General features: G+C 42.0%; 2 protein-coding genes across 2 annotated transcripts; both read left to right on the top strand.

Moving 5' to 3' along the window:
• The first annotated feature begins 561 nt into the window (after positions 1-561).
• pou5f3 (POU domain, class 5, transcription factor 3) lies at positions 562-16,415 on the top strand. Its single transcript, XM_056290451.1, has 7 exons — positions 562-1,320; positions 2,047-2,158; positions 2,497-2,627; positions 3,002-3,166; positions 3,276-3,554; positions 10,511-10,660; positions 16,335-16,415. The coding sequence occupies exons 1-7, from the start codon at positions 562-564 to the stop codon at positions 16,413-16,415; spliced, it is 1,677 nt and encodes a 558-aa protein (XP_056146426.1).
• A 128-nt stretch (positions 16,416-16,543) lies between these two features.
• Positions 16,544-21,629, top strand: LOC130121607 (POU domain, class 5, transcription factor 1-like). The gene is made up of 6 exons (XM_056290450.1): positions 16,544-17,269; positions 18,300-18,411; positions 18,796-18,926; positions 19,087-19,251; positions 19,433-19,711; positions 21,477-21,629. Exons 1-6 carry the CDS (start codon positions 16,544-16,546, stop codon positions 21,627-21,629), a joined length of 1,566 nt encoding a protein of 521 aa, XP_056146425.1.
• Positions 21,630-24,884: the final 3,255 nt, after the last annotated feature.

Raw genomic sequence — 24,884 nt, 5'->3', positions numbered from 1 at the left:
GCCCATCTGGTCATTTTCCCTGGGTGAAGGCTTTACATTGCACGTACATGATGAATGCGATCTGGTGCAGTTGTTGCAGAGCTAGGGGCTGGCCAGCAGTCTGGTGGAAAGGTTAGGAAAACACGCCCACTATTTGGGGAAGAATCAAGGTCATTCACAAATTCACACCGTTAGATGTGCGCAATTGTCTCTTGTGGCCAATGGATGACCAGATAATCCAATCTTCAACGCCCTTGCTTAAGAAACCATGCGAGGCCGGAGCAGCCGGGGGTCATTGGAGCAGCTGAGGTGCAGCGGGAGGCGGCGGCGTGCATGCAGACCGGGCCAGACTTGTAGGTGGCCACCTCGCTGGAAGACTCGTCAAGTCAAACCCTATCGGACGAAACCCCGAGAGAGCCTCCGACTGAGCGCCGCCGTAAACTCGTGGAGACATTTTCGGGCACAGTTTGGCTCGTGCGTTCCTCTCAAAGTCCACCGGATGAGCAGGGTTAACGCCAAACAAGGTTAAAATTCTGCATGTTTTGAATATACACAGGTACTGTTTTAACTATCTTTTGGACCATGTCTGAGAGATCTCAGAGTCCTATTTCAGAGGGCAGTAGCCGGCCGTACGACTTCAGCCGAACCAACCCCTACGCCCAGGTCTTGAACCAGGAGGGCCTGGGGGGCGCGGGGTGCCTTCAGCTCCCCCACGGAGTCCTGCAAGAGCCGGGTCTCCTCTTCAACAAGACTACGTACGGCGGGATCACATCATCCGCGCCCCAAACCCTTTGCCCGTTCCCGCCGGTCGGAGACTACAGGGCCTCTGACCTGCAGGTCGGAGAGTTTGGCCATCCTAGACATTGGTATCATTTCGCCGCACCAGAGTACACCGGACAAGTCCCCGGGATAACAGCGGCTACCCAGGCGGCAACTACGAGTCCCCCCATCGCCGAGAGCAGGGAACAGATAAAATTACCAGAGGTGAAGATCGAAAAGGTCACCGGGGACGCGTATCCGGACATAAAGGTTCAGCAGTATGCGGCCCCGACGGCGTCCAACGCTGCTCCGCACGGGGTCTATTACTCTGCCCCCTGGAACCCCTCGTTCTGGCCCGGCCTCCCACATATCACCCCGCCCGGGGTCGTTAGTCAAAACCCGTCAACATCGTCTGCCTCGTCCCCGTCTCTCTCCCCGTCGCCGCCGAGCAACGCCCTGCCGGGAAACGCGTTTCTCAGCGGGAACTCAAACCAGCCTGTCACCGCGTCTCAAACGCAGACCCCCGCGCTGGCCCGCAGCACCGGCTCCTCGAGCGCAGGATGCAGCGACTCCGAGGAGGAGGTGAGAAAAGATCAATTCACTTCTCCGTCGGCCAATTATCGAAAAGGGTTTTATTATCCGCACCGCCGCGATGATCTGCAAAGTATGTGAAAGTAGAGTATCAAAAGTTTTTTTGTTTTGTTTGTAAAACGTTTCGTCTGAAACCGCGCAGAGCTCGTCGGGATCAGAATAGGCGCCTTAAGTTCAGAATGACGTTGCCCGAGTTGATGTTTTTAAAATGAAATGTGTTTCCTTACTGGGGAGTAAAAGCTGCCCCCCCTGGGGTATAGGTGCAGCGATCACTAGCAAGCTGCGGCTGCTGCTGCTGAGCTGACGGCGCAGAAGCAGCAATGGCTGCTTCACCTTGTTTGTAGTTCTCGGATAGGCCGGGGAAACGATAGATTTCAGGTCTCAACAAAACGTTTTTTACCAGTATTGAAAATCACAAAAACTGGTGTGCAATAAGCCGTGACTGGACTTTGTGAATTTTCCAATCTGCGCCGTCAGTTCGGCAGTAAACAGCGCACCATTATAACCTTGGATCAAAGCCAACACGGGCAGTCTAATGGTTTACATCAAGTTAAAGCCACAGTAAAGACGTCGGTTAATATTATATAACATAACAGATGCATAAGTTTGAATTTTTATTTGTAGAGAAAAAAACCCTCGTGTATTCACATATGTGCCATGGGGACTACAGTGCCCCGTTTGAGTCTGTTATCACAGGACACTTATTTCATCTTGCAGGAAAACTTTTCGACTGAGGAGCTGGAGCAGTTTGCCAAGGAGCTGAAATGCAAACGTATCACATTAGGATTCACTCAAGCTGATGTTGGCCTTGCCCTGGGTAACCTTTATGGTGAGTGCAAATGCTGCACTAGAATAAGCAAGACTCACGTTTCTGTGATGTGACACACTGGGATTTTGCTGCGCAAGCCACATTTTGTGAACACCCATGGCTGTTTTTAGGTTTTGGACAGTTCTGTTTTATTGCAACGTTAAGGTGAAATTGGGTTCATTTTCCCAGGTTTGGCTGTTTCTTCTCAGCAGTGTTGTGCATCAATGTGAACTTGACGATTTGAGACGGAACAAAAATGTCTGACTCCTGAACTTATCACCATTTTTTGCTGCACATCCAAATTGCTAGATTTTAATGCTTTTTACAATGACACACGTGTGTGTTTGTGCGTTTTACAGGGAAAATGTTCAGTCAGACCACTATCTGTCGCTTTGAGGCTCTCCAGCTGAGCTTCAAGAACATGTGCAAGCTGAAACCCCTCCTTCAGAGATGGCTGAATGAGGCTGAAACCTCAGAAAACCCCCAGGATGTGAGTTTACCATTTGTCCGTTGCCTATAGTGCTTTTGGAAGACACCCACTGATTTTGTTTTGAAATGCACAAGTTACTTGTATCCAAATAGTTTTTATCACTTTGGTTACATGTGCTTGCTTGCGTTTAGCCACACAATGTATTTTGTGAACTTTAGGGCCATCTGGTGGCCATGAGAGAATTGGGTCTTAGTAAATGGAGAATTACTTTGAATCTGGGTCTCCAAATAAGACAAAGCACTCGGTCAAACAATATTAAGAAAGAGTCATTGTAGTGTGCCACACAAAGCATAAGAAAGTCTTAACTTGTTCGCACACCGTGGCTGCCGTTCAACGTGACAGTGGCCATTACCGACAAGTCTCTGGCTTCACAGATGTACAAGATTGAGCCGGTATTCGTGGACACAAGGAAAAGGAAGAGAAGAACCAGTTTGGAGGGCACTGTGAGATCTGCTCTGGAGGCCTACTTTATCAAGTGTCCAAAGCCAAACCCTCAGGAGATCACCCATATCTCAGAGGACCTTGGACTGGAAAGAGATGTAAGACATGTTCACAAACAGATCCATATCATTTGTCATTAGACTAAATATATATACATATACATATGTGTGCCATAACAAGTTGGTAAAATTCTGTTTTGTGTGGCAGGTGGTGCGTGTGTGGTTCTGCAATCGCAGGCAGAAGAGAAAGCGCCTGGCTTTGCCGCTGGATGAGGAGTGTGAGGGCCAATACTATGAGCAGAGCCCTTCTCCACTTAACATGGCCCCTTCCCCCATTCCCAGCCAGAGCTATCCTGCTCCCAGTTATCCCGGAGCCCCACCTACAATCTACATGCCCCCACTTCACAGGCCTGAAGTTTTCAAGCAGGCCCTCCACCCCGGACTGGTGAGTCATCTGACTGATAAACATGTTCATATTGGCAGCCCAGTAGATTCACTTCTCACTTCTAACCAGTTGAGCTATTTACCAAACCCCACCTGAGTTGAGGATTATCCCATGTCAGTCTGTGGGGTGGTCATCTCTGGTTGATCAACCGAGGAGTGCTTGTTAATAATGGCTGTATTGAGCTAGATCAAGGCTAAGCTTTTTTGTTATTGTTTTAAACAGTGGACATAACTGAAAGACTACCTTACTTCACCTACATTCCCTTGCAAAAGTATTCAATCTCCTTGATAGTCATCACTAATTTCCAAACTGCTTATCCTGCTCTCAGGGTCACAGGGATGTTGGAGCCTACCTTAGCAGTCATTGGACGGCGGGTGGGGAGACACCCTGGACAGGTCGCTAGGCCATCACAGGGCTTCATCACTAATTTCTGGATTATAAAAGATATTCACACATCTGTTCCTGAACAATATTATTTTTGTGGACCCATAAGCTCAAACAACATGTTCCTAAAGCCAAAATAAGTTATGTTTCGTTCATTCATTCATTCATTCATTCATCTTCAGCCACTTCTCTGGGGTCGGGTCGTGGTGACAGCAAGCTAAGTAGGGCACTCCAGATGTCCCTCACCCCAGCAATGCCCTCCAGCTCCTCATGGGGGATCCCAAGGTGTTCCTAGGCCAGATTGGACATGTAGTGGGTCTACCCCGGAGTCTCCTCCCTGTTGGCCATGCCCGGTAAACCTCCAAAGGACGTAGCCCAGGAGGCATCCTAATCAGATGCCCAAACCACCTCAACTGGCTCCTTTCAATGCGAAGGAGCAGCGGCTCTACTCCAAACTCCCTCTGGATGTCCGAGCTCCTCACCCTATCTCTAAGGCTGAGCCCAGACACCCTACGGAGGAAACTCATTTCAGCCGCTTGTATCCGTGATCTCACCATCTCAGTCACTACCCAAAGCTCATGACCATAGATGAGGATTGGAACGAAGATTGACTGGTAAATTGAGAGCTTTGCCTTCCAGCTCAGCTTCCTCTTCACCACAATGGTCCGGTACAATGTCCGCAATACAGCTGATGCTGCACCAATCCACCTGTCAATCTCCTGCTCCATCCTACCCTCACTCGTGAACAAGACCCTGAGATACTTGAACTCCTTCACTTGAGGCAACAACTCATCCCCAACTCAGGGAGAAATCCACCATTTTCGGGTTTGAACCATGGTCTCAGGCTTGGAGGTGCTGACTCTCATCCTGGCCATTTCACACTCAGCTGCAAACTGACCCAGTGCGCACTGGAAGTCGCGTTCTGGTGAAGCCAATAAAACAAAATCATCTGCGAAGAGCAGAGATGCAATTCCGAGGTTCCCAAAATGGACACACTCCTCACTTTGGCTGCATCTTGAAATCCTGTCCATGAATATCACAAACAGAATCAGAGAAAAGGGACAACCTTGGTGGAGTCCGACACCCACCGAAAACGGGTTTGACTTTGTGTCAAGAATGCTGACACAATTCCCACTTTGGTTATACAAGGACTGGATGGCTTGTAGCCCCGGGGTACACGGTCGTAAGCCTTCTCCAAGTCCACAAAACACATGTAGACTGGCTGGTCAAACTCCCATGCCCCCCTCAGCACTCCCGCAAGCGTAAAGAGTTGGTCTGTTGTTCCACAGCCAGGACAGAATCCGCATTGTTCTGCTAACTTTTTAATTAATACATTAAAAACTAAAATACCGTGCTTGCTCAAGTATTCAACCCCCATGTCAATACTTTGTAGAGTACTCTTTTGTTGCAATAACAGCCATGATTCTCTTGGGGTAAGTATGTACAAGCTTTGCACATTCTTCTGGGCAGAATTTGTACAGGTCTTGCAGGTTGGTGGGATGGCGTCTCTGGACTGCGATTTTCAGTCTGTGCCACAGATTTTCAATGGGGTTGAGGTCCGGACTTTGACTTGGCCACTTCCAAATGTTAACCTTTTTTGTTGCTGAGTCATGCCACGGTTGCTTTAGCCTTGTGCTTAGAATCATTGTCCTGCTGGAAGGTGAACCTTCTCCCAAGCAGTTTGATGCAGACTGCAACAAGTTTTCTTCAAATATTTCCCCGTATTTAGCTCAATCCATTCTTCCCTCAATTTGATTAAGGTTCCAAGAGCCTGCAGATGAAAACAACCCCATAGCATTATGCTGCCACTGCCACGCTTCACTGTAGGGAGGGTGTCTTTTAGGGCATGAGAAGTGTTAGGTTTGTGCCACACATAATACCTCCGAGTTTTGGCCAAAAAGCTCAACGTTCATCTCATCTGACCACAAAACCTTTACCCACATCCTAACTGGGTCTCTCTCATGCTTGGTAGCAAACTCCAAGCGTACTTTTGTGCATAGTTTTGAGCAACGGCTTCTTTCTTGCCACCCTCACATACAGGCCAGATTTATGGAAAGACTGTGATATGGTTGACTCATACACAGAGCTCCTTCAAAGTGATTGCAGGATCATATATGGCTTTCTTCACCAGCCCACATCTTGCTTGGACACTGAACTTTGAGGGACGGCCTGTCCTACAACGCATCTGGGTGGTGTGTTACAGCTTCCACTTTCTGACAATGGATCCTACAGTGTTCCGTGGGATATCCAAACACTAGAATAATGGCATGTATCCCTTTCCCGCCTTCTGCATTTTAATCACTTTGTCTCTTACTTCAGTATTATGCTTCTTTGTCTTTATTTTCTGATGGAGTTCACGCTTGGCTAATGAACTTTACACAGAGTGCTTTTATACCTATAAAGGAGACCGTTACTTTAATATCTTACTGGTGCACACTAATAATGTCCAATCGTGTTGACCTGAGTTTGTTTTCGGAATAATTTGTCATTTGTGTAAACTTGGAGCTTTCAGAGCACGAGGGGTTGAATACTTATGCAAGCACTATATTCTAAATTTTAACTTATTAATAAAAAGTAAGTGAAACATAACTTATTTTGGCTTTGGGAACATGCTGTTAGAGCTTATGGGTTCACAAAAATAATATTGTTCAGGAACAGATGTGTGAGTATCTCTTATAATCCAGAAATTAGTGATGACTGTCAAGGGGGTTGAATACTTTTGCAAGGCACTGTATTTTGCCCCATTATATTTTGGTCTCTGTTGACTATATATCCACTGAAATTACTGTTTTGTACAGGCATACATGCACCACTGAGGAAATTGCTGTTGCAACTGGGGAAATCCTGCAGCCACTTCACCTGGTTATGTTCTCAATACGAATCTCATGTGACAAACATTGTTTGCTTTAAACAACAAAGGGCAATATGTTTTTTTTTTATGATTACTTTGTGGTGTCCAGTCATGTGCCATGAGGGCTATGTGTATGCAGGATTTCAATCCAGCCCAACACTACAATGGCTCACAGGAAGTTGAATCATTTAATTACTGAGCATGCATAGAGATAACAGCTGATTTCACTGAGTTTAATATACCTTCAACCAGACAGACGAGGACTAATCTGTGAAATCAGCTGGTTTAGTTTTGGGATGGCATCTACACGGCCCACCATGTCACATGGTCTGTACCACTGATTAGGTTTTCCATCATTAATTGAATCTCGTAAGTATAACATTGTACACAGTAATGCCTGCAACATAGTGTCACACAAAAACCAAAGTGTTGAGTTTTCTGAAGTGAGGGTATTTTCATATCTTAACCATGGTGTGAAACACTGAACGTGCTTTCTAACACTCAGTCAGGGGAGTTATTTAAGGGGAATGTACACATAATTACAACAAAGTGGAATTCACACCAAATTCCTGATGGGATAGTTTTGTCTCTGAACACAAATATTTGTTATATAAAGCTAGAAATGGAAAATCAAGGTTTCTGTCTTTCTTTAAGTGATAAAACCTGAATCTATTCCATTGACAATCAAAGGCACATTTTGAATAAGCCTTGCGCTGATGTTCAAATGTAATGTCTTGTAATGTATTTTTTAATCCCCTGTTCTAATGAAAAACCTGCCAAGTGATTTGCTAGTCTTCCGATCTAAACAGAGCATCTTAATAATTTCACATTATACATTTAAACAGTTCCTTCCAAACACAAGAGTAGTCACTGACACTAAGGAAAGGTGAATTTTAAAATGGGGTGAGTTTTATATTTGAAAAATTCGTTTGCACAGTGTTTTCAATGTTAGATATATTTGAATGTTGTATTTTGTGCAGTATCTATGCAAGTCTCCTACAAGTTTTGTACATAATGCTTAATATCTTCAACAACCTACCAGTAACGTTGGAGGTGGAGGGATTTTAATGTTATCCGAATGCCGTTTTTACTAATTCCTCAATGCAATGCTGCTATGAATCTTTATTTGCTGGTAATGTATATGCATATGGGGCAATAAAGGTTAATCAAGTTATTTCAAACAGCCAAAGAAAGCATTTCAGATTTAGCAATTTTTAAAGGCACATCTTAATAAATTTCTTCAGAGCTATAAAATAGTCTGTTTAGCATAGTGAGAACTACTCTGTCTGATCAAAGAAGGTTGAATCAGTTCATCTGGATACTTTTATTAAGAGAAACGTTTCATCACTCATCTAAGTGACGTCTTCAGTCTAAACTGACTGCAGGTATCCCCACCCTTATAAACAATAGTTGAGTGGGGTGGGGACACCTGCAGTCAGTTTAGACTGAAGAGGTCACTTAGATCAGCGTTTCTCAAACCTCTCCTGGCGGACCACTTGTCCTGCATGTTTTAGACCTCTCCCTGCTCCAACACAGCTGATTCAAATGATCAACTCGTTATGAGCTCCTGAAGCTGCCTAATAACAAAACTGATCATTTAAATCAGCTGTGTTGGAGCAGGGAGAGATCTAAAACATGCAGGACAAGTGGCCCGCCAGGAGAGGTTTGAGAAACGCTGACTTAGATGATGAAACGTTTCTCTCAATAAACGAACTGATTCAACCTTCTTTGATTTTCTTACCTGGATTATTGAGCATGCATAAAGACAATACGCTGTCTGATCTTTTTGCTGAAATGGATATAAATGCTTTTGACTTTTATTTTTTTAAAGGGTTTAATCTGGTGGATTTTTGAATGTGGTTTAGTTGTGAGTTCAGTGTTTAAATGTTTGGGTGGGGTACTGGAACGTTATCACATCTACTTAAGTAACTGTATTCTTGGCTTATTTTCAGTTTCTGTATTTCACTCTAATTGCACACTGATGAAGTGAGATGAGATCATATCCTGCAAGTTGTCTATTTCATTGCTTGCAATTAAAAAGTTTTCCCCAAAACCGAAGGGATCAATTATGTTAACACCAAAGTGTGAAAATTGGGTAATTTGTTCATTGTGCGGAGGCACCCATATACATGATGTCCACCCAGTTGACCAATTTTATGGAGCAGCGTTGTCACTGATTTGAAAACTGAGACTTGAAAGTGCCTATGCCAAAGTTACAGTTCGGTACTGAAATACAGTTCACTGCATTTCAGAATTTCCTCGGGAAAGTTGATTCCACCTAAAATTCAATGTGCCAGGAATGCTCATTAATTGCTGTCTGTACTTTCTTATTGCATCTTTTTCAGGTTTGCACAATTCCTGTGACATTTTCCTTGTAATGCTTCTTTGTATATGAGAAGATTTTGTAATTTATTCAAACATTTTATACCTAGGATGTTTTCATTCAAGTGCTCCACATGTTAATTGTATCTCTGCATCAAACAATTAAATGAAATTCTTTTATATTCCATACAGACTTTTTTTCCTTTTATTGATTTTTTTCCTGAAACTAACAGTGTCTTGCATCATACTGAATTGGTAAGCTAGTTTCCAGTGAAATTACTCCACAAGCATACCTAAAATGAATTCGAGTATTATTTTAAGCAATTGACATTTTAAGGATAGAGGAAGCTGCACTACTTTTAGGCATCCCCATCTTCTATTCCTAGGTTGTATTCGAAGTTTCCCCCCCCCTCATGTCTACATGGTGCCCACGTGTTGTCTTCAGACCGTTGTGTCTTGCGCTCAAAAAGTGTCAGTGCCATTCTGTGTTATGTTGAAAGTTTAAAACTTACATTCTCCACAATTCGTTGGTTTTGTAAATATGTGTGATTGAAATAGACGTAGGTTACACCGATTCTTCAGTTACATAAACTTTAATATCAAAGACATCTCTTTTAAGATGGATAATTAAACTACTACTACCACTAGTTCTGGCTGCTCCTGTTAGGGGTCGCCACAGTGGATCATCCATTTCCATCTCTCCCTGTCCTCTGCAAATTCCTCTCTCACACCAGCCACCTGCATGTCCTCCCTCACCACATCCATAAATTTCCTTTTTGGCCTTCCTCTTTTTCTCTTCCCTGGCAGCTCCATATTCAGCATCCTCCTCCACACATGTCCAAACCATCTCAATATTGCCTCTCTTGCTTTGTCTCCAAACCATCCAACCTGAGCTGTCCCTGCAGTATACTAGTTCCTAATCCCGTCCTTCTTTGTCACTCCCAATGAAAAGCGTAGCATCTTTATCTCTGCCACCTCCAGCTCTGCCTCCTGTCTGTTCATCAGGGCCACTGTCTCTAAACCATATAACATAGGTGGTCTCACAACCATCTTGTGAACCTTCCCTTTAACTCTTGCTGGTATCCTTCCATCGCACATTACTCTTGACACTCTTCTCCAGGGCCTCTGACCTGCAGGTGGGAGAGTTCGGCCATTATTTTTTTCCCATTTGGTATAATTTCCCTGCACCAGAGTACACCGGACAGTTACCCGGGGTAAAAGCTATTCAGACCGCAAATATGAGTTTCCCTATCGCCGACACCAGGAAACAGATAAGATTACCAGAGGTGAAGATCGAAAAGTACACCAGGGACAAGAATTAAGACGTACAGATTCAGCAGTATGCAGCACCGATGGCCTCCAACGCTGCTCCGCACGAAGTCTATTACTCTGCCCGTCGGAACCCGTTTTGACCTGGCCTCCCACATATCATCCCGCTTAGTCAAAACCCGTCAACATCATCTGTCTCAACACCGTCTCTCTCCCCGTCGCCACCGAGCAATGCCTTGCCGGGAAATGCGTTTGTCAACGGGAACTCAAGCCAGGCTGTCACCGCGTCTCAGATGCAGACCTCTGCGTTGACCCAAAGAAGGTGAGATAAAATCTCCGCTCACTTCTCGGTTGGCTAAGTAGGGGTCCAAGCAGAGACAGCTGCGGGAACCCTATTGTTTTTCTAAGGATTATTATTATTATTATTATTGTAACCGTTTATTTTCTTGCCCGGTGCGGGATTCGATACGGGTGTACTGCACCACAAGGCGACATCACTAACCGCTCGGCTAAAGGTATTATTATTATCCACAGGACGACATAATAAGCGCATTTACGTTTTGTGTCATATCTCAGGCTCTGTATGGAATTTTTTTGTAATACGTTTATTTCTGATTTTTTTCTTTTTCTCCCAATTTAGTGGCCAATCGCTCCCTATTTTAATTCAAACACCCACCCTCGTACTGCATGCGTTCGCCAACTGCATCTCTCCGGCCGGCAGTCTCCAAGGAGACGTCTCGCCACTTCCGTGACAAGGCGAATCCAGGCCGAACCACTGCTTTTTCCCACGCACACACAGAGACGCACGTGACGAACACAAGCCGACTCCGCCACCCTCCCCAAGACAGCGCTGCCAATGATTGCTGCTTCATCGAGTCCGGCCATAGTCGGATCTAACGAGACCGAGGCGCGAACCCTGGTTCCCAGTGGGCAACTGCGTCGACACAAAGCCGATGCTTAGACCGCTACACCACCGCGGACTACCAGTTTAGAACTTTTGAGAAATTATTTTTTCCTCTAATTCATTGGAAGCTCAGGAATCTAACGCACCCATTCGCTCCAATTTCGGCCTGCCAAATTTCCCGCCATTTAAAAAAAAAATCCGGAAATGCAAGTAAAATGAACTAGTCTGAGGCTGTTCATCAGATTCGCATGAAATTTGGTATGCATCATCTCCAGACAATGCTGATAAAAAGTTGTTAAAAAATTGATATGCCTTTTCATTTCGAAGTTACATGGCAATCAAAATTTGAGGTGTTGCCCATAGTGATTTTATTACCTATAGCTAGTGATGTGATTGTCCAAACTTAACAAAACTTGTCACGCACAGTCGCCACAACATTCTTTGGGAGCGCGCCAAAGTTTGTGACATTTCGTCCACAGGTGGCGCTACAACTGACACATGTCCATATCTCAAAAACTGCTTGAGTTAAAAATCTGAAATTTGGTACACTTATACTTGGACCCATTTGGCTAAAGTGCCGATTGGCTGGATTACCAAAATGGCCGCCAAACAGTCAGTAGCGAATATTTGCTAGTGTGAATTGCCGATCTTTATGAAACTTGACAGGAATTCTTTGTGGCACATAGAACCCATGTATCAAATATGAAACAGATCAGACATATGGAAGCGCTGCTATAAGCACATTTACGGTTTGGATGATATCTCGGGCTCCGTATGGAATTTCTGAGAAATTATTTTCTCCTCTGATTCCTTGAAAGCTCCCGAATCTAACACACTCATTCCCGCCAATTTCCGCCTGCAAAATTGTCAGCTGCAATATTGCTTGGACCCCGTTAATCGCCGCCTGCATCTATATTCGAAAATGATTTTCATATCAACACCGGGCTTTTTGGGATTATAGTGGCCACCAGAGGGCGCATTCACATTTTTCGCTGTTTCTGCTGGCGGAAGGTGAACTAATTGGTATAGCCACCATAGGGCGCGCTCACGTTGTTTTTTTGTTGTTGTGCTGTTTCTGTTCTGGTTTAGCTTGCTTTTTGAATTTCATTTATTTATTTATTTTATTGAGAAATATGACTCGAACCGCTTATCCTGCTCCCAGGGTTGCGGGGAGAAACATTTTCTAACATTTCAATTTGACAAAAAAAATCGACAATTAGAACAGAAAAAAGACCAGGGTAATTAGTTCCATGCCAGAAATGTACAAACAGAAAAAGAAAAAAAAAACCCCAAAAAACAAAAACAACAACAACATATTAACCCATACAAGAGGTTTACTTAATCAGGCAAATCCCGAAGAGTTTGCATACATTAATTGTTTTGGTTAATTTCTTATTACAGGTTTATAAATCTAGTAGAGTTTGAAGTTATATATGCTTAGATCTGTTTGTTTAAATTATGTATAAGATGGTAACTTTTTCAAAAATTTCATTTTATGAATATATAATTTGGCTAAAATAATGAGCAAGTTAATGACATATTGTTCATTGCTGGAGAAATTAGGATTGGTGAATGTTAATAACAAATCATGTTTCTGAGTGAAATGTCCTTATCAAACTGTTTTAAGATCCAACTGAAAATCAGCCCAAAAAATTGTCACATGTACACATTGAATAAAACATGTTCTAGAGTTTCCACCATATAATTACAAAAACAGCATTTGTCTTCTATATTAGGAATAAATTTACAAATAATGGAAATGACGGTAATACATATGGATGACTTTAAATAAAAATTCTTTGATTTTGTTAGGTAACACATATTTGTAGGGGAGAGTAATGGTATTCCATTTATATTTAAAAGGTATTGTTCTTGGAGTAAATGAGATTTCCGATGAAGCTGTTATTGAATTTTTTGTCAAAGATGGAAATTCCGTAAACAATAATGTTATACTTGGTTAAAGTAACAGTGTCATGTATGTTATAATTGTAACGTTATAAGTTTATAATGCCAGTTGACAGTGCATTAATAACAGTAATATACCCCTTTTGGGAGACAGGAAAATCCTCATTTCACAGTTAAATAGCTGTTTTACAAGTAGAATGTTATTGTTAAACCAATTTTCAAAAAACAGCGATTTGTTTCTGTACGTGACATTGACATTGTTCCATAAAAAACATTTGTAAGGAGAATAGTTGTGTTTATATAGAAGGGACCAACACAGAAGTGCTTGCTTGTGAAAGTTGGAGAGTTTGATATTTACCTACAGCATATGGACACATTAATAAAAAAAAATTAAGACCACCTATACAGAAAGTTGGGATGATATTCCACATGCTATCACGGGCTTTTGGAAATATTTTAATCCAGTTAATTTTGATAATATGGTTGAATGATGAAAAGCTCAACACATTAAGACCACCCTCTGTTAGAGACTTAGACATAACCTCCTTTTAACCTTATTTTTCCAAACAAAGTAAAAAAGAAGCCTGTCTAAACAAGAGGTTTTATAACTTCAAGGGAGGAAAAGACATAAGAGTGTTCTGGTTTAGCTGTTGTGGCCATTTCAGGTCACAATTGTTTTTGATATAACTTTAATTAAGTCCAATTGAAAACATTACAAAGGGAACACAAACATATAAATTATATATATATATAAAACAATGAAAGACATGATAGACAAAAGACAATAAAAAACAAAAAAATAAATTCATATGTTCCAGGAATCGTACATTTTCAAAGATTTACTGACTTTTTTTTTACATTTCACAGGGAATTCAAATTATATAATGTCTTGTTTTTTTATTCTCTATTCTAATGAAAAACCTGACAAGTAATTTGCTAGTCTTCAGATCGAAACAGAGCAAGTCAAGTCAATTTTATTTGTACAGCCCAATATCAAAAATTACAAATTTGCCTCAAAGAGCATCTTAATAATTACACATTATACGTTTAAACAGTTCCTCACAAATACAGAGTAATCACTGACACAAAGGAAAGGTGAATTTTAAATGGGGTGAGTTTCATTTGCACAGTCGTTTTAATGTTAATTATATTTGAATGTTTTATTTTGTGCAGTATCTATGCAAGTCTCCTACAGGTTTTGTACATAGTGCTTACAGCAACCTACCAGCAACACTGGAGGTGGAGGGATTTTAATGTTATCCAAATGCTGTTTTTACCAATTCCCCAATGCAGTTGCTGCTATGAGTCTTTATTTACTGGTAATGTATATGCATATGGGGCAATAAAAATGATATCTGACCAGTTGATAAATTTAAATTTATAAAGAATAAATTTATTCAGAGCTATAAAATAGTCTGTTTAGCATAGTGAGAACTACTCTGTCTGATCAGAGAAGGGTGAATCAGTTCATCTGGAGAAAACGTTTATAGAGAAAAACGTTTCATCTTTCATCTAAGTGACCTCTTCAGTCTAAACTGACCGCAGGTACCCCCACCCTTATAAACGATACAGTGCTTAACGACCGAAACCAAAGATGGGGAGTACATCTGTCGCCATGTCACAATGCTGTGATTGCAACTATTCCCCAATCCTCTGTGAATAGTTCACATCAGAGCCCTAGAAGGAGAGGAGTTGCGTCAATGAGGGGTCAGAACGCGAGAGGGTCACGTGGTTCATGTAGCCGCCGAATAGTTCCAAACGAAGCGGGTCATTTAAATGAACTGCTTAGCCGCGATTTCTGGTAACTACTAACCAATATTTTCAGATATATATATAGATATAGATATATTCCAACGTGACACATATTCTATGCGTGTCCCCACCCCATTCAACTATTGTTTATAAGGGTGGGGATACCTGCAGTCTGGAACTATCCCGGGCTCCCATGATCCGCCATTTCTGTTGGCCCATTGACGTCTACGGAGTTGACGTAACTCTTTCTTTCTAGGGCTCTGGTTCACATGGCATCTGAAACTCTAGCTAAAGTTAACGCCCATATTTGCATATGAAACCGGTCGTTGGTTTCGCTCGTTAGGCACTGTATTGTTTATAAGGGTGGGAACACCTGCAGTCAGTTTAGACTGAAGACGTCACTTAGATGAAAGATGAAACGTTTCACTCAGTAAACGTTGTATCCAGATGAACTGATTCGAACTTCTCTGATTTTCTTACCTGGATTAGTGAGCATGCATCAAGACAACAAGATAACACTCTGATGTTTTTGCTGAAACGGATATAAATGGTTTTGATGTTTTTTGTTTAGAGTTTTAACAATGTTTTTATTGAACTTTGCATATATTTCACACATGCACACACACAAATAATACAAATAAACTAAACAATGAATATATTTAACAAAGTAATAAGAAAAAAACACACCAGACAAAAAGGGAAAAAATAGAAGCACTCAACAAACACAGCAATTTCAAAATAACTTTGCATCTTGACATCCAAAGAACTCCAACAAGTTTTGTTTTTTTTAATTGCCCTGGACATATTTCGCTTTATCTTGTGGTTCATTCTTTCTTTCCTCCATTTGAATTTTATCTTTTTTCTTTTTTTTTGTAACAAAAAAGATATAAAGCAGAACACACAAATAGTTAAAGACACAACTAAAAGTGAACAGAGTTTGCAGGGCTGAGCAAGTACATTTTCAACATTTACATTCTCCAAAATTCGTTGATTTTGTAAATGTTTGTGATTGAAATGGATGTCGATTCTTCAGTTACATACATTTTAATATCAAAGACATCTCCTTCAAGATGGAGAATTAAAACAAACCGTCTTAACTCATGTATGAGTTGCTTTATGTAGCCTGACCTATCTAAAGAGGGGCCACTCGTGCCAGTTTAGCATTGTGAATAAGACTTAAATATTTTAAAATGGTTGCGCTGAAGTGGTAAATTATACAGCCTGCACATAGTGAATAAGCCCATCTGGTCATTTTCTCTGGGCGAAGGCTTGACATTGCACGTACATGATGAATGCGATCTGGTGTAGTTGTTTAAGAACTAGTGGCTGGCCAGCAGTCTGGTGGAAAGGTTAGGAAAACACGCCCACTATTTGGGGAAGAATCAAGGTCATTCGCAACTTCACACCGTTTGATGTGTGCAATTGTCTCTTGTAGCCAATGGATGAGCAGATAACCCAATCTTCAACGCCCTTGCTTAATAAAGCCTGCGAGGCCGGAACAGCCGGGGGTCATTAGAGCAGCTGAGGCGCTGCAGGAGGCAGACTAGGCAAGACTCGTAGTTGGACAACTCGCTGGAAAACTCGTAAAACAATTCAGTTTTTAACCGGAGAATTTTGTGGTGCTGTTTAACCATCTTCTGGACCATGTCTGAAAGATCTCAGAGTTTTATTTCAGAGGGGAGTAGCCGACCGTGCGACTTCAGCCGAACCAACTCTTACGCCGTTAACCAGGGGGAATTGGGGGGCGCAGGGCGCCTTCAACTCCCCCACAGAGTCCTGCAAGAGCCGAGTCTCCTCTTCAACAAGACTTCATACGGCGGAATCACATCCCAAAACCTTTGGCCAATCCCGCCGGTCAGAGACTACAGGGCTTCTGACCTGCAGCTGGGAGAGTTTGGCTATCCTAGACATTGGTATCACTTCGCCGAACCAGAGTACACCGGACAAGTCCCCGGGGTAACAGCAGCTACCCAGCCTGCAGATAGTCCCCCCATCGCCGCGTCCAGGAAGCAGATGAAATTGCAAGAGGTGAAGACCGAAAAGGACACCGGGGACGCGTGTTCAGACGTAAAGGTTCAGCAGCATGTAACACCCATGGCCTCCAATGCTGCCCCGCACGGAGTCTACTACTCTGCCCCCTGGAACCCCACGTTTCGCCCTGGCTTTCCAAATGTCACCCCGCCCGGGGTTGTTGGTCAAAACCCGTCAACATCATCTGCCTCATCACCGTCGCCACCGAGCGATGCCCTGCCGGGAAATGCGTTTCCCAACGGGAACTCAAACCAGGCTGTGACCGCGTCTCCAACGCAGTCGTCCGCGGTGGCCCGGAGCACCGGGTCCTCAAGTGCAGTATGCAGTAACTCTGAGGAGGTGAGATAGATTTAAATGTTGGCTATGAATTGGAATGTAGATTACCATAACAAATTGCTAAATGTAGCAAAATTATCATTTGGATTTTGCTTAATTGATCTTGCATATCATTTATGTTTAAGATTTAATGGAAATATTTAAAATGTAATTTAACATTTATTTAACGGTGTATCACATGTAAATCTATTACGTAAATTAAATATTTAATTGTATCTGTCGCCTTGTTTCACCCCGTTTACTGTAAAGCAACTTTAAGTATTAGAAAAGCGCTATATAAGTTTAATTTATTATTATTATTACCGCTCCCCATTTGTTGAGCACTTTCATCAGCACAGTTACGTATATTATGTAATGGTGTTGATGAAAGGGCTCAACAAATGAGTAGGGGTATATCAAAATAGATGTAGGAAAAAACTCAGTACAAGCAGTACAAGTATAGTACAAAATCACACAGTCAGAAACTCACCGATTTCTTTGTTGTATAATCACATTGGCAGCTAATGAGTATGAAACAAGCTTCTACTGAAATGCATTATAGTTTTTTCCCCTACAGCTATCTTAATATTCTGTTTAGCAGTATGCAGCAGTAGTGACAATAAAGTAATGACAATAATAAGAGAGAGTATATATATATATATATATATATATATATATATGAATTATATATGTAATAATTATTACATAACCTGACTCCATGGTCCAGATGCATAAGATTTTTTTTTATTGTAGAGAGAAACCTCAGGTGTTTAAACATGTGCCGTGGGGATTTCAGTTCCTCGTCCTGAGTCAATGATCACAATATAGATAAGGTGTTATAGGCACCATGCTTGTTGATCTATTTTGTTCTTATTTCTATTATTTGATATTTTATTTCTATTTGGTTCTGTTTATCTTATTTCTATTTTTTTTGTACGTTGTTAGTTTTTAGGTTTTTCTTACTAGAGCGTGAGTATCTACAATAGAAACCAACTCCCCCTCGGGGATGAGTAAAGTGTTCTGATTCTGACAGCTCACTTATTTCATCTTGTAGGAAAACGTTTCACAAGAGGAGCTGGAGCAGTTTGCCAAGGAGCTGAGACAGAAACGCGTCGCATTAGGCTTCACTCAAGCTGATGTTGGCCTTGCCCTGGGTAACCGCTATGGTGAGTGCAAATCCTGCACTGGAATAAGTAAGACCCACGTGTCTGTGGATGGTTCTGTTTTATTGCAAAGTGGGTTTGAACCTTGGGGGGGGGGTCATCCCAGGTCATCCTCTGTGTGGAGTTGGCATGTTTCCCCCACCATCAAAAGAAACACGCATATATGCTGCTGTGCACCCCTGACCAAGGCAGAGGGCAAACAACTGGAGGTGGTCCCTGGGTACAGCATGAAGGCGGCAGCTCACTGCTACTAGCTACACAGATCACAACTAGCATGGGCTAATTTGCAGTAACTGAATTTTCCCAAGGGGGCTAATAAATGAAACTTATTTAATTAATGAATTGAGATGGAACAAAAATGTGTGATTCAGGTGTTTGTCTGTACAGGGAAACTCTTCAGTCAGACGACTATCTGTCGCTTTGAGGCTCTCCAGCTGAGCTTCAAGAACATGTGCAAGCTGAAACCCGTCCTTCAGAGATGGCTGAATGAGGCTGAAACTTCAGACAACCACGAGGATGTGAGTTTACCATTTGCCCGTTGCCTATAGTGCTTTTGGATGACACCCACTGATTTTGTTTTGAAGAACACAAAGCATAAGAAAGTCTTAACTTGCTCGCACACCGTGCCTGCCGTTCAACGTGACAATGGCCATTACCCACAAGTCTCTGGTTTCACAGATGTACAAGACTGAGCCAGTAGTCGTGGACACAATAAAAAGGAAGCGAAGAACCAGTTTTGACGACTCTGTGAGAGCTGCTCTGGAGGCCTCCTTTATCAAGTGTCCAAAGCCAAACCCTGAAGAGATCACCCGCATCTCGGAGGACATTGGCCTGGACAGAGAGGTAAGACATGGTGACAAACAGAACCATATCAGTTGTCATTAGACTATATATATACATACATACACACACACTATATACTATATATATTTATGTTTGTATATATATATATGTTTGCGTATGTGTGTATATATGTGTTTGTCATGACAAGTTGGTCACATTCAGTTCGGGTTTTGTGTGGCAGGTGGTGCGTGTGTGGTTCTGCAATCGCAGGCAAAAGAGAAAGCGCCCGGCTTTGCCGCTGGATGAGGAGTGTGAGGGCCAATACTATGAGCAGAGCCCTTCTCCACTTAACATGGCCCCTTCCCTCATTCCCAGCCAGAGCTATCCTGCTCCCAGTTATCCCGGAGCCCCACCTACAATCTACATGCCCCCACTTCACAGGCCTGAAGTTTTCAGGCAGGCCCTCCACCCCGGACTGGTGAGTCATCTGACTGATATACATGTTCATATTGGCAGCCCAGTAGATTCACTTCTCACTTCTAACCAGTTGAGCTATTTACCAAACCCCACCTGAGTTGAGGATTATCCCATGTCAGTCTGTGGGGGGGTCATCTCTGGCTGATCAATTGAGGAGTGTTTGTTAATAATGGCTGTATTGAGCTAGATCAAGGCTAAGCTTTTTTGTTATTGTTTAACAATAACAAAAACTGAAAGACTACCTTACTTCACCTACTTTCACTTGCAAAAGTGTTCAATCCCCTTGACAGTCATCACTAATTTTCATTCATTCATTATCCAAACTGCTTATCCTGCTCTCAGGGTCACAAGGATGCTGGAGCCTACCTTAGCAGTCATTGGACGGGGGGGCTGCAGACTACACATGTCTCTGATACATGTGGCGTTGCCAGCTGCTTCTTTTCACCTGACAGTGAGTAGTTTCGCCAGGGGGACGTAGCGTGTCGGCGGATCACGCTATTCTCCCCAGTTCCCCCTCCCCCCACTAACAGGTGCCCTGACCGACCAGAGGAGGCGCCAGTGAAGTGACTCAAGACACTTACCCACATCTGGCTTGCCATCCGCAGACACAGCCAATTGTGTCTGTAGGCATGCCTGGCCGAGCCAGAGGTAAAACAGGGATTCGAACTGGCGATCCTCGTGTTGGTAAGCAACATAATAGACCGCCATGTCACCCGGACGCCCAGCAATATGTTTTTTTAATGATGATTTCATTGCGTTTCACAGCTGATTTCACTGCGTTTCATGTACCTTCAAGTGAAAGTGGAATTCACACCAAAATGCTGATGGATCATTTTTTTCTCTTAATACAAATATTTGTTATATAAAGGAAAATCAAGGTGTCTCTCTGTCTTTAAGTGATAAAACCTGAATCTATTCCGTTGACAATCAAAGGCACATTTTGAATCAGCCTTGCGCTGATGTTCAAATGTAATGTTTGGTGATGTATTTTTTAATCTCGTTGTAATGAAAAACCTGCCAAGTGATTTGCTAGGCTTCAGACGTAAACAGAGCATCTCAATAATTTCACATTTAAACAGTCCCCCCCCCCAACACAGAGTAGTCACTGACACCAAGGGAGGGTGAATTTCAAATGTGGTGAGATTTCTATTGGAAAAATTCATTTGCACAGTGTTTTTAATGTAAGATATATTTGAATGTTTTACTTGGGCAGTATTTATGCAAGTCTTATACACGTTTTGTACATAATGCTTAATATCTTCAGCAATCTACCTGCAACATTGGAGGTGGAGGGATTTTAATGTCATCCAAATGCTGTGTTTACCAATTCTCCAATGCAGTTATTGCTATGAATCTTCTTTTACTGGTAATGTATATATATATGGGGCAATAAAAATATCTGACCAGTTGATAGCTGTCCCTCGAGTTATTTCAAACAGCCAAAGAAAGCATTTCAGTTTTATCCCCACCCTTAATGTCGGGTCCTTTCAACCAGTTACACTCTTTCAGCTGAACAGCACTTCGTTTATTGTCTGGGAGATTAGGATTGTCCATCTTGAAAGGAAGTGAGAGTTCATAGTGGCTATCTTCCTCCTGCCTTATATTTTCTTTAACAAATTGGATTATCATCTGCAGTGATATCCGTGAAATCAGATTCGAGAACCTTGATTATGTCTGTTGGATTGAGGTCTTTGACTTGAGTTCTGCACACGAAGTGTACTTCTCTCTTTAGCCCAACTCATCGCTGCACAGCAGGTCTTACTTGTCGCACTATGATTCTGTGACCGTTTTCTATTGCATCGCCGTAGTTTGCTGGTCGCACAGCCAACGATGCTCCAGCTGAGATCAGTTCGCTGTGCATACAGATGATTTCCTTCACCGGACAGGATCTCCCTTGGAAGAAGGGCTTGTTGGCAGTTATAACCGACCAGAAGGCCTACCTCACAATCCAATGGTGGTGAAATCTTGTCTGCCAATTGTTCCAGATGAGGCCATTTTAGAGCCATTTCAGAAGTTGGAGTGTGCAACCTGTCTGCTGGAATGAACTCTCGTGTGAAAACTGATGGCAATGGAATCCTTTTCTCTAAGTTGTATCCTCTCACTTGTAGATTTGACAGTTTCTGACAATGTATGACTGTTGACCTTGCAGACAGAGAGCTGTTCTGCACTTGGGGCATGGGCATCAAAGTTGGTGGAGCTTGAGGTACCAGTTGCAGACTTTGGAGACTAGGAGCTTGACTTGTAACTGATAGAGATAGGAATGAATGGGGGACTTGATGCATGGAGGGCTTGGGTTGTGACTGGCAGAGATTGAGGAATAACTGGAGGAATTGTGAGGTTAAGAACTCGAACTTCTCCTACTGGTTCAACATCATGCAGCAAATTGATTGGTTCAAATTTTTCTTCGACTTGATTGTAGACCTTTACTCAAGTTCTTGTAGCATTCAACTTCTTCACTTCCTCTAGGCGTTTAAGCTTTCTACGTTTGTCTTGCATTGCTTGTTGAATGGCTATGGGATGTGTGTATCTACTGAGCTTGAATTGGATTTTGTAAATGTAAGCTACAGTAGGCCTAAATGTGAGTAGCTAGGAAGGTTATTAATAACTAAGAATTCCTTGACAACTGTGTGACGACTATGTGGGGAGCCTAATTTTCTAAATATAGACTTCAATATTGCATCAAGACAACTACCATTATTTAAATTATCTAGACCTCGAGTTGACTTCAATTTCAAAACAAAAAAATAAAAACATTGGGAATTACTTTTGTACAAATATGCAAGTCTAAACATTAATTGCAGAGAGAATATGCTTATAAATGCATTAAATCACGTATCCTTTACATAAGAAAGGTTTTCACATCAATGGTAAACTTCATTTAAGTTGCCTTTTAAGCTCGGTTACTTTTCATAAAACACAACATTTTTACAAGTCTTAAATTTTAATTTATGATAATGTCCTTTTCTTTAACCCTTACTAAAAACTTGTTCACCTGCTTATGGGGTTAAGTTGCTATTATACCTTGCTTAAGGGGTGGCGCTCCCCTTTAAACCTTATGACATGTAACAACCACGAACTTGAGATTTATCCCCAAACTAAGCACAGTATGCAAGGTTAATAGACCTGAGTCCTTAGTTGCAATTTCCAAGTCGAACCACTTCTCGCACCACCTTAACTTAACGGCTGTGGTAGAGCACTTCTTGGCTTTGGCATGAAAAGTTGGGCTTTCAGTACAGTCTAGTCACCGTTGCTTGCAGTCGCTATGCCGACAATGCGTTATGGGCTGTGCTTATCTGATATGCTGGATGATTTAACATAAGATATGCAACACCTGAAAACCTTTTATTCTAAGAAATAGTCTCCGTATAGTTCGTCAGCAATGGAAAGAAAAGCATTTCTCTCACCGTAGATGTTAGGACCCAAGCTTTGTCAGGCTGCCGTTTATATGCCTGAGTGTGTGCCTTATTGTGTTTTAAATGTTAACACTTACACCCACATCCGGCTTCCCACCCGCAGACACGGCCGATTGTGCCTGTAGGGACGCAAAACCAAGCCGGAGGTATCGGGGATTTGAGCTGGCAATCCCCGTGGTGGTAGGCAACGGAATAGACCGCTACGCTACTCGGACACCTAGAAAAATATATTTCTATGCGAAGATCGAGATGAATTACATTGAAATCAGTGACAGTGTTATTTCATATTTATCTGTAAGTTAGTCTTTAAATGAATCAAAAACATGTACATCAAGTTCATACTCCCATGAAAGTCATGATTTTTGACTGTCCGTCATCTGTGACATTGAACTGCTACACGACACATTTTTTTTAACATCTTCCAGTAATATGGTAAATATATAGTTGTGTGCAATTGTAGGTATTTTAATATTTACAAATTATATGAACTCATTGATAATTTATTTTGATTATTAAAACATAGTTTAAACATGTGTCCCACGTTTAAAGTGCAACCCTTTTACCAAAACATTACCCCCCCCCACTAAAAAAGTCTATGAATCAGATAACAGGAAGTTATATCATCATGATCTTTTCTTGACAATGCCTGGTCACATGCAGAAGAAGCTTTAGAAAGTACGCTCCTTTCATTTTCTCATAGAAACGTTAATGTTGGCTGCTTTCGTCAACGTCAAGGATTCAGCCCTGTTACCAAACTTATTGTTAGAAAATATATTTGAATATAATGTTAGTTTACTTTATTGAAAATATATGCTTATCTGTAGCTAGCATGCAACACTTGCTCTGTAGCTAGCTAATCTCTCCTGAGTTATTGCGTCCTTTAGACTAAACCTGCAATCCTGATACTTGCAGCCATGTGCAACCGCTGTCACTCATTGTTGGGTAACAGAGTTGCACAGTAGTAACAGTGTTGCAAATCCCACAGGTTTTGGATGAGAACATCTGTTTTGATATTAGTATAGTGTAGCTTATTGACATGAGTATGTGTTCAAATACAAAATATAAATATTAAATACAAATTATAAATATGAAAACTAATCCTTGCAAATGCAATAGTGTCCTCCGTACCATATGTGCTCAGTCACTAAATATCTGGAAATTGTTATTAATATGTTTGTTTATATTATAACAGGTTGCCTTTAACATTAGTTAATGTGTTAGTAGACAGTTAAAATATGTCAGTGAATGATAACATTTGTTTGCAAACATTTTGTTACTAACATGTTTGTATACATGTTAATATCCAAAGGAGTTGAATCAAGTGCAACTGGACTTGGTATATATCCGTGAAGACGTTTCACCTCTCATCCAAGAGGCTTCTTCAGTTCGTGCCTTTCTGAATAGACCAAGCTAGTCTGACTGGCTGGTGATGGGACTTAGAATTTGTCCTCTAGGAGTCGTTGTCAGAGCTGTTGATATGCGTGGCTCTTTGTGATCCGGTGTTTACCAACGCCGTCGCTAACAGAGCCATAGACATGAGTGGCTCTTTTGTTTACCAATGTTGGTCTACTCAGAAAGGCACGAACTGAGGAAGCCTCTTGGATGAGAGGCGAAACGTCTTCACTGATATATACCAAGCCCAGTTGCACTTGATTCAACTCCTTTGGATAACCATGACCTGGATGAATGAGAACATTCACATACATGTTAATAATGTGACAGTTTCAACATGTTAACATGTTTGCTTACATGCTAGTAGGTCTGCTTGTTGCTGTTAGCAAACGCTTACAAAAGCCATTGTAA

This window comes from Lampris incognitus, chromosome 12 (genome assembly GCF_029633865.1).
Source record: "Lampris incognitus isolate fLamInc1 chromosome 12, fLamInc1.hap2, whole genome shotgun sequence".
NCBI lineage: Eukaryota > Metazoa > Chordata > Actinopteri > Lampriformes > Lampridae > Lampris > Lampris incognitus.
This window is presented reverse-complemented; position numbering and strand designations above follow the sequence as displayed.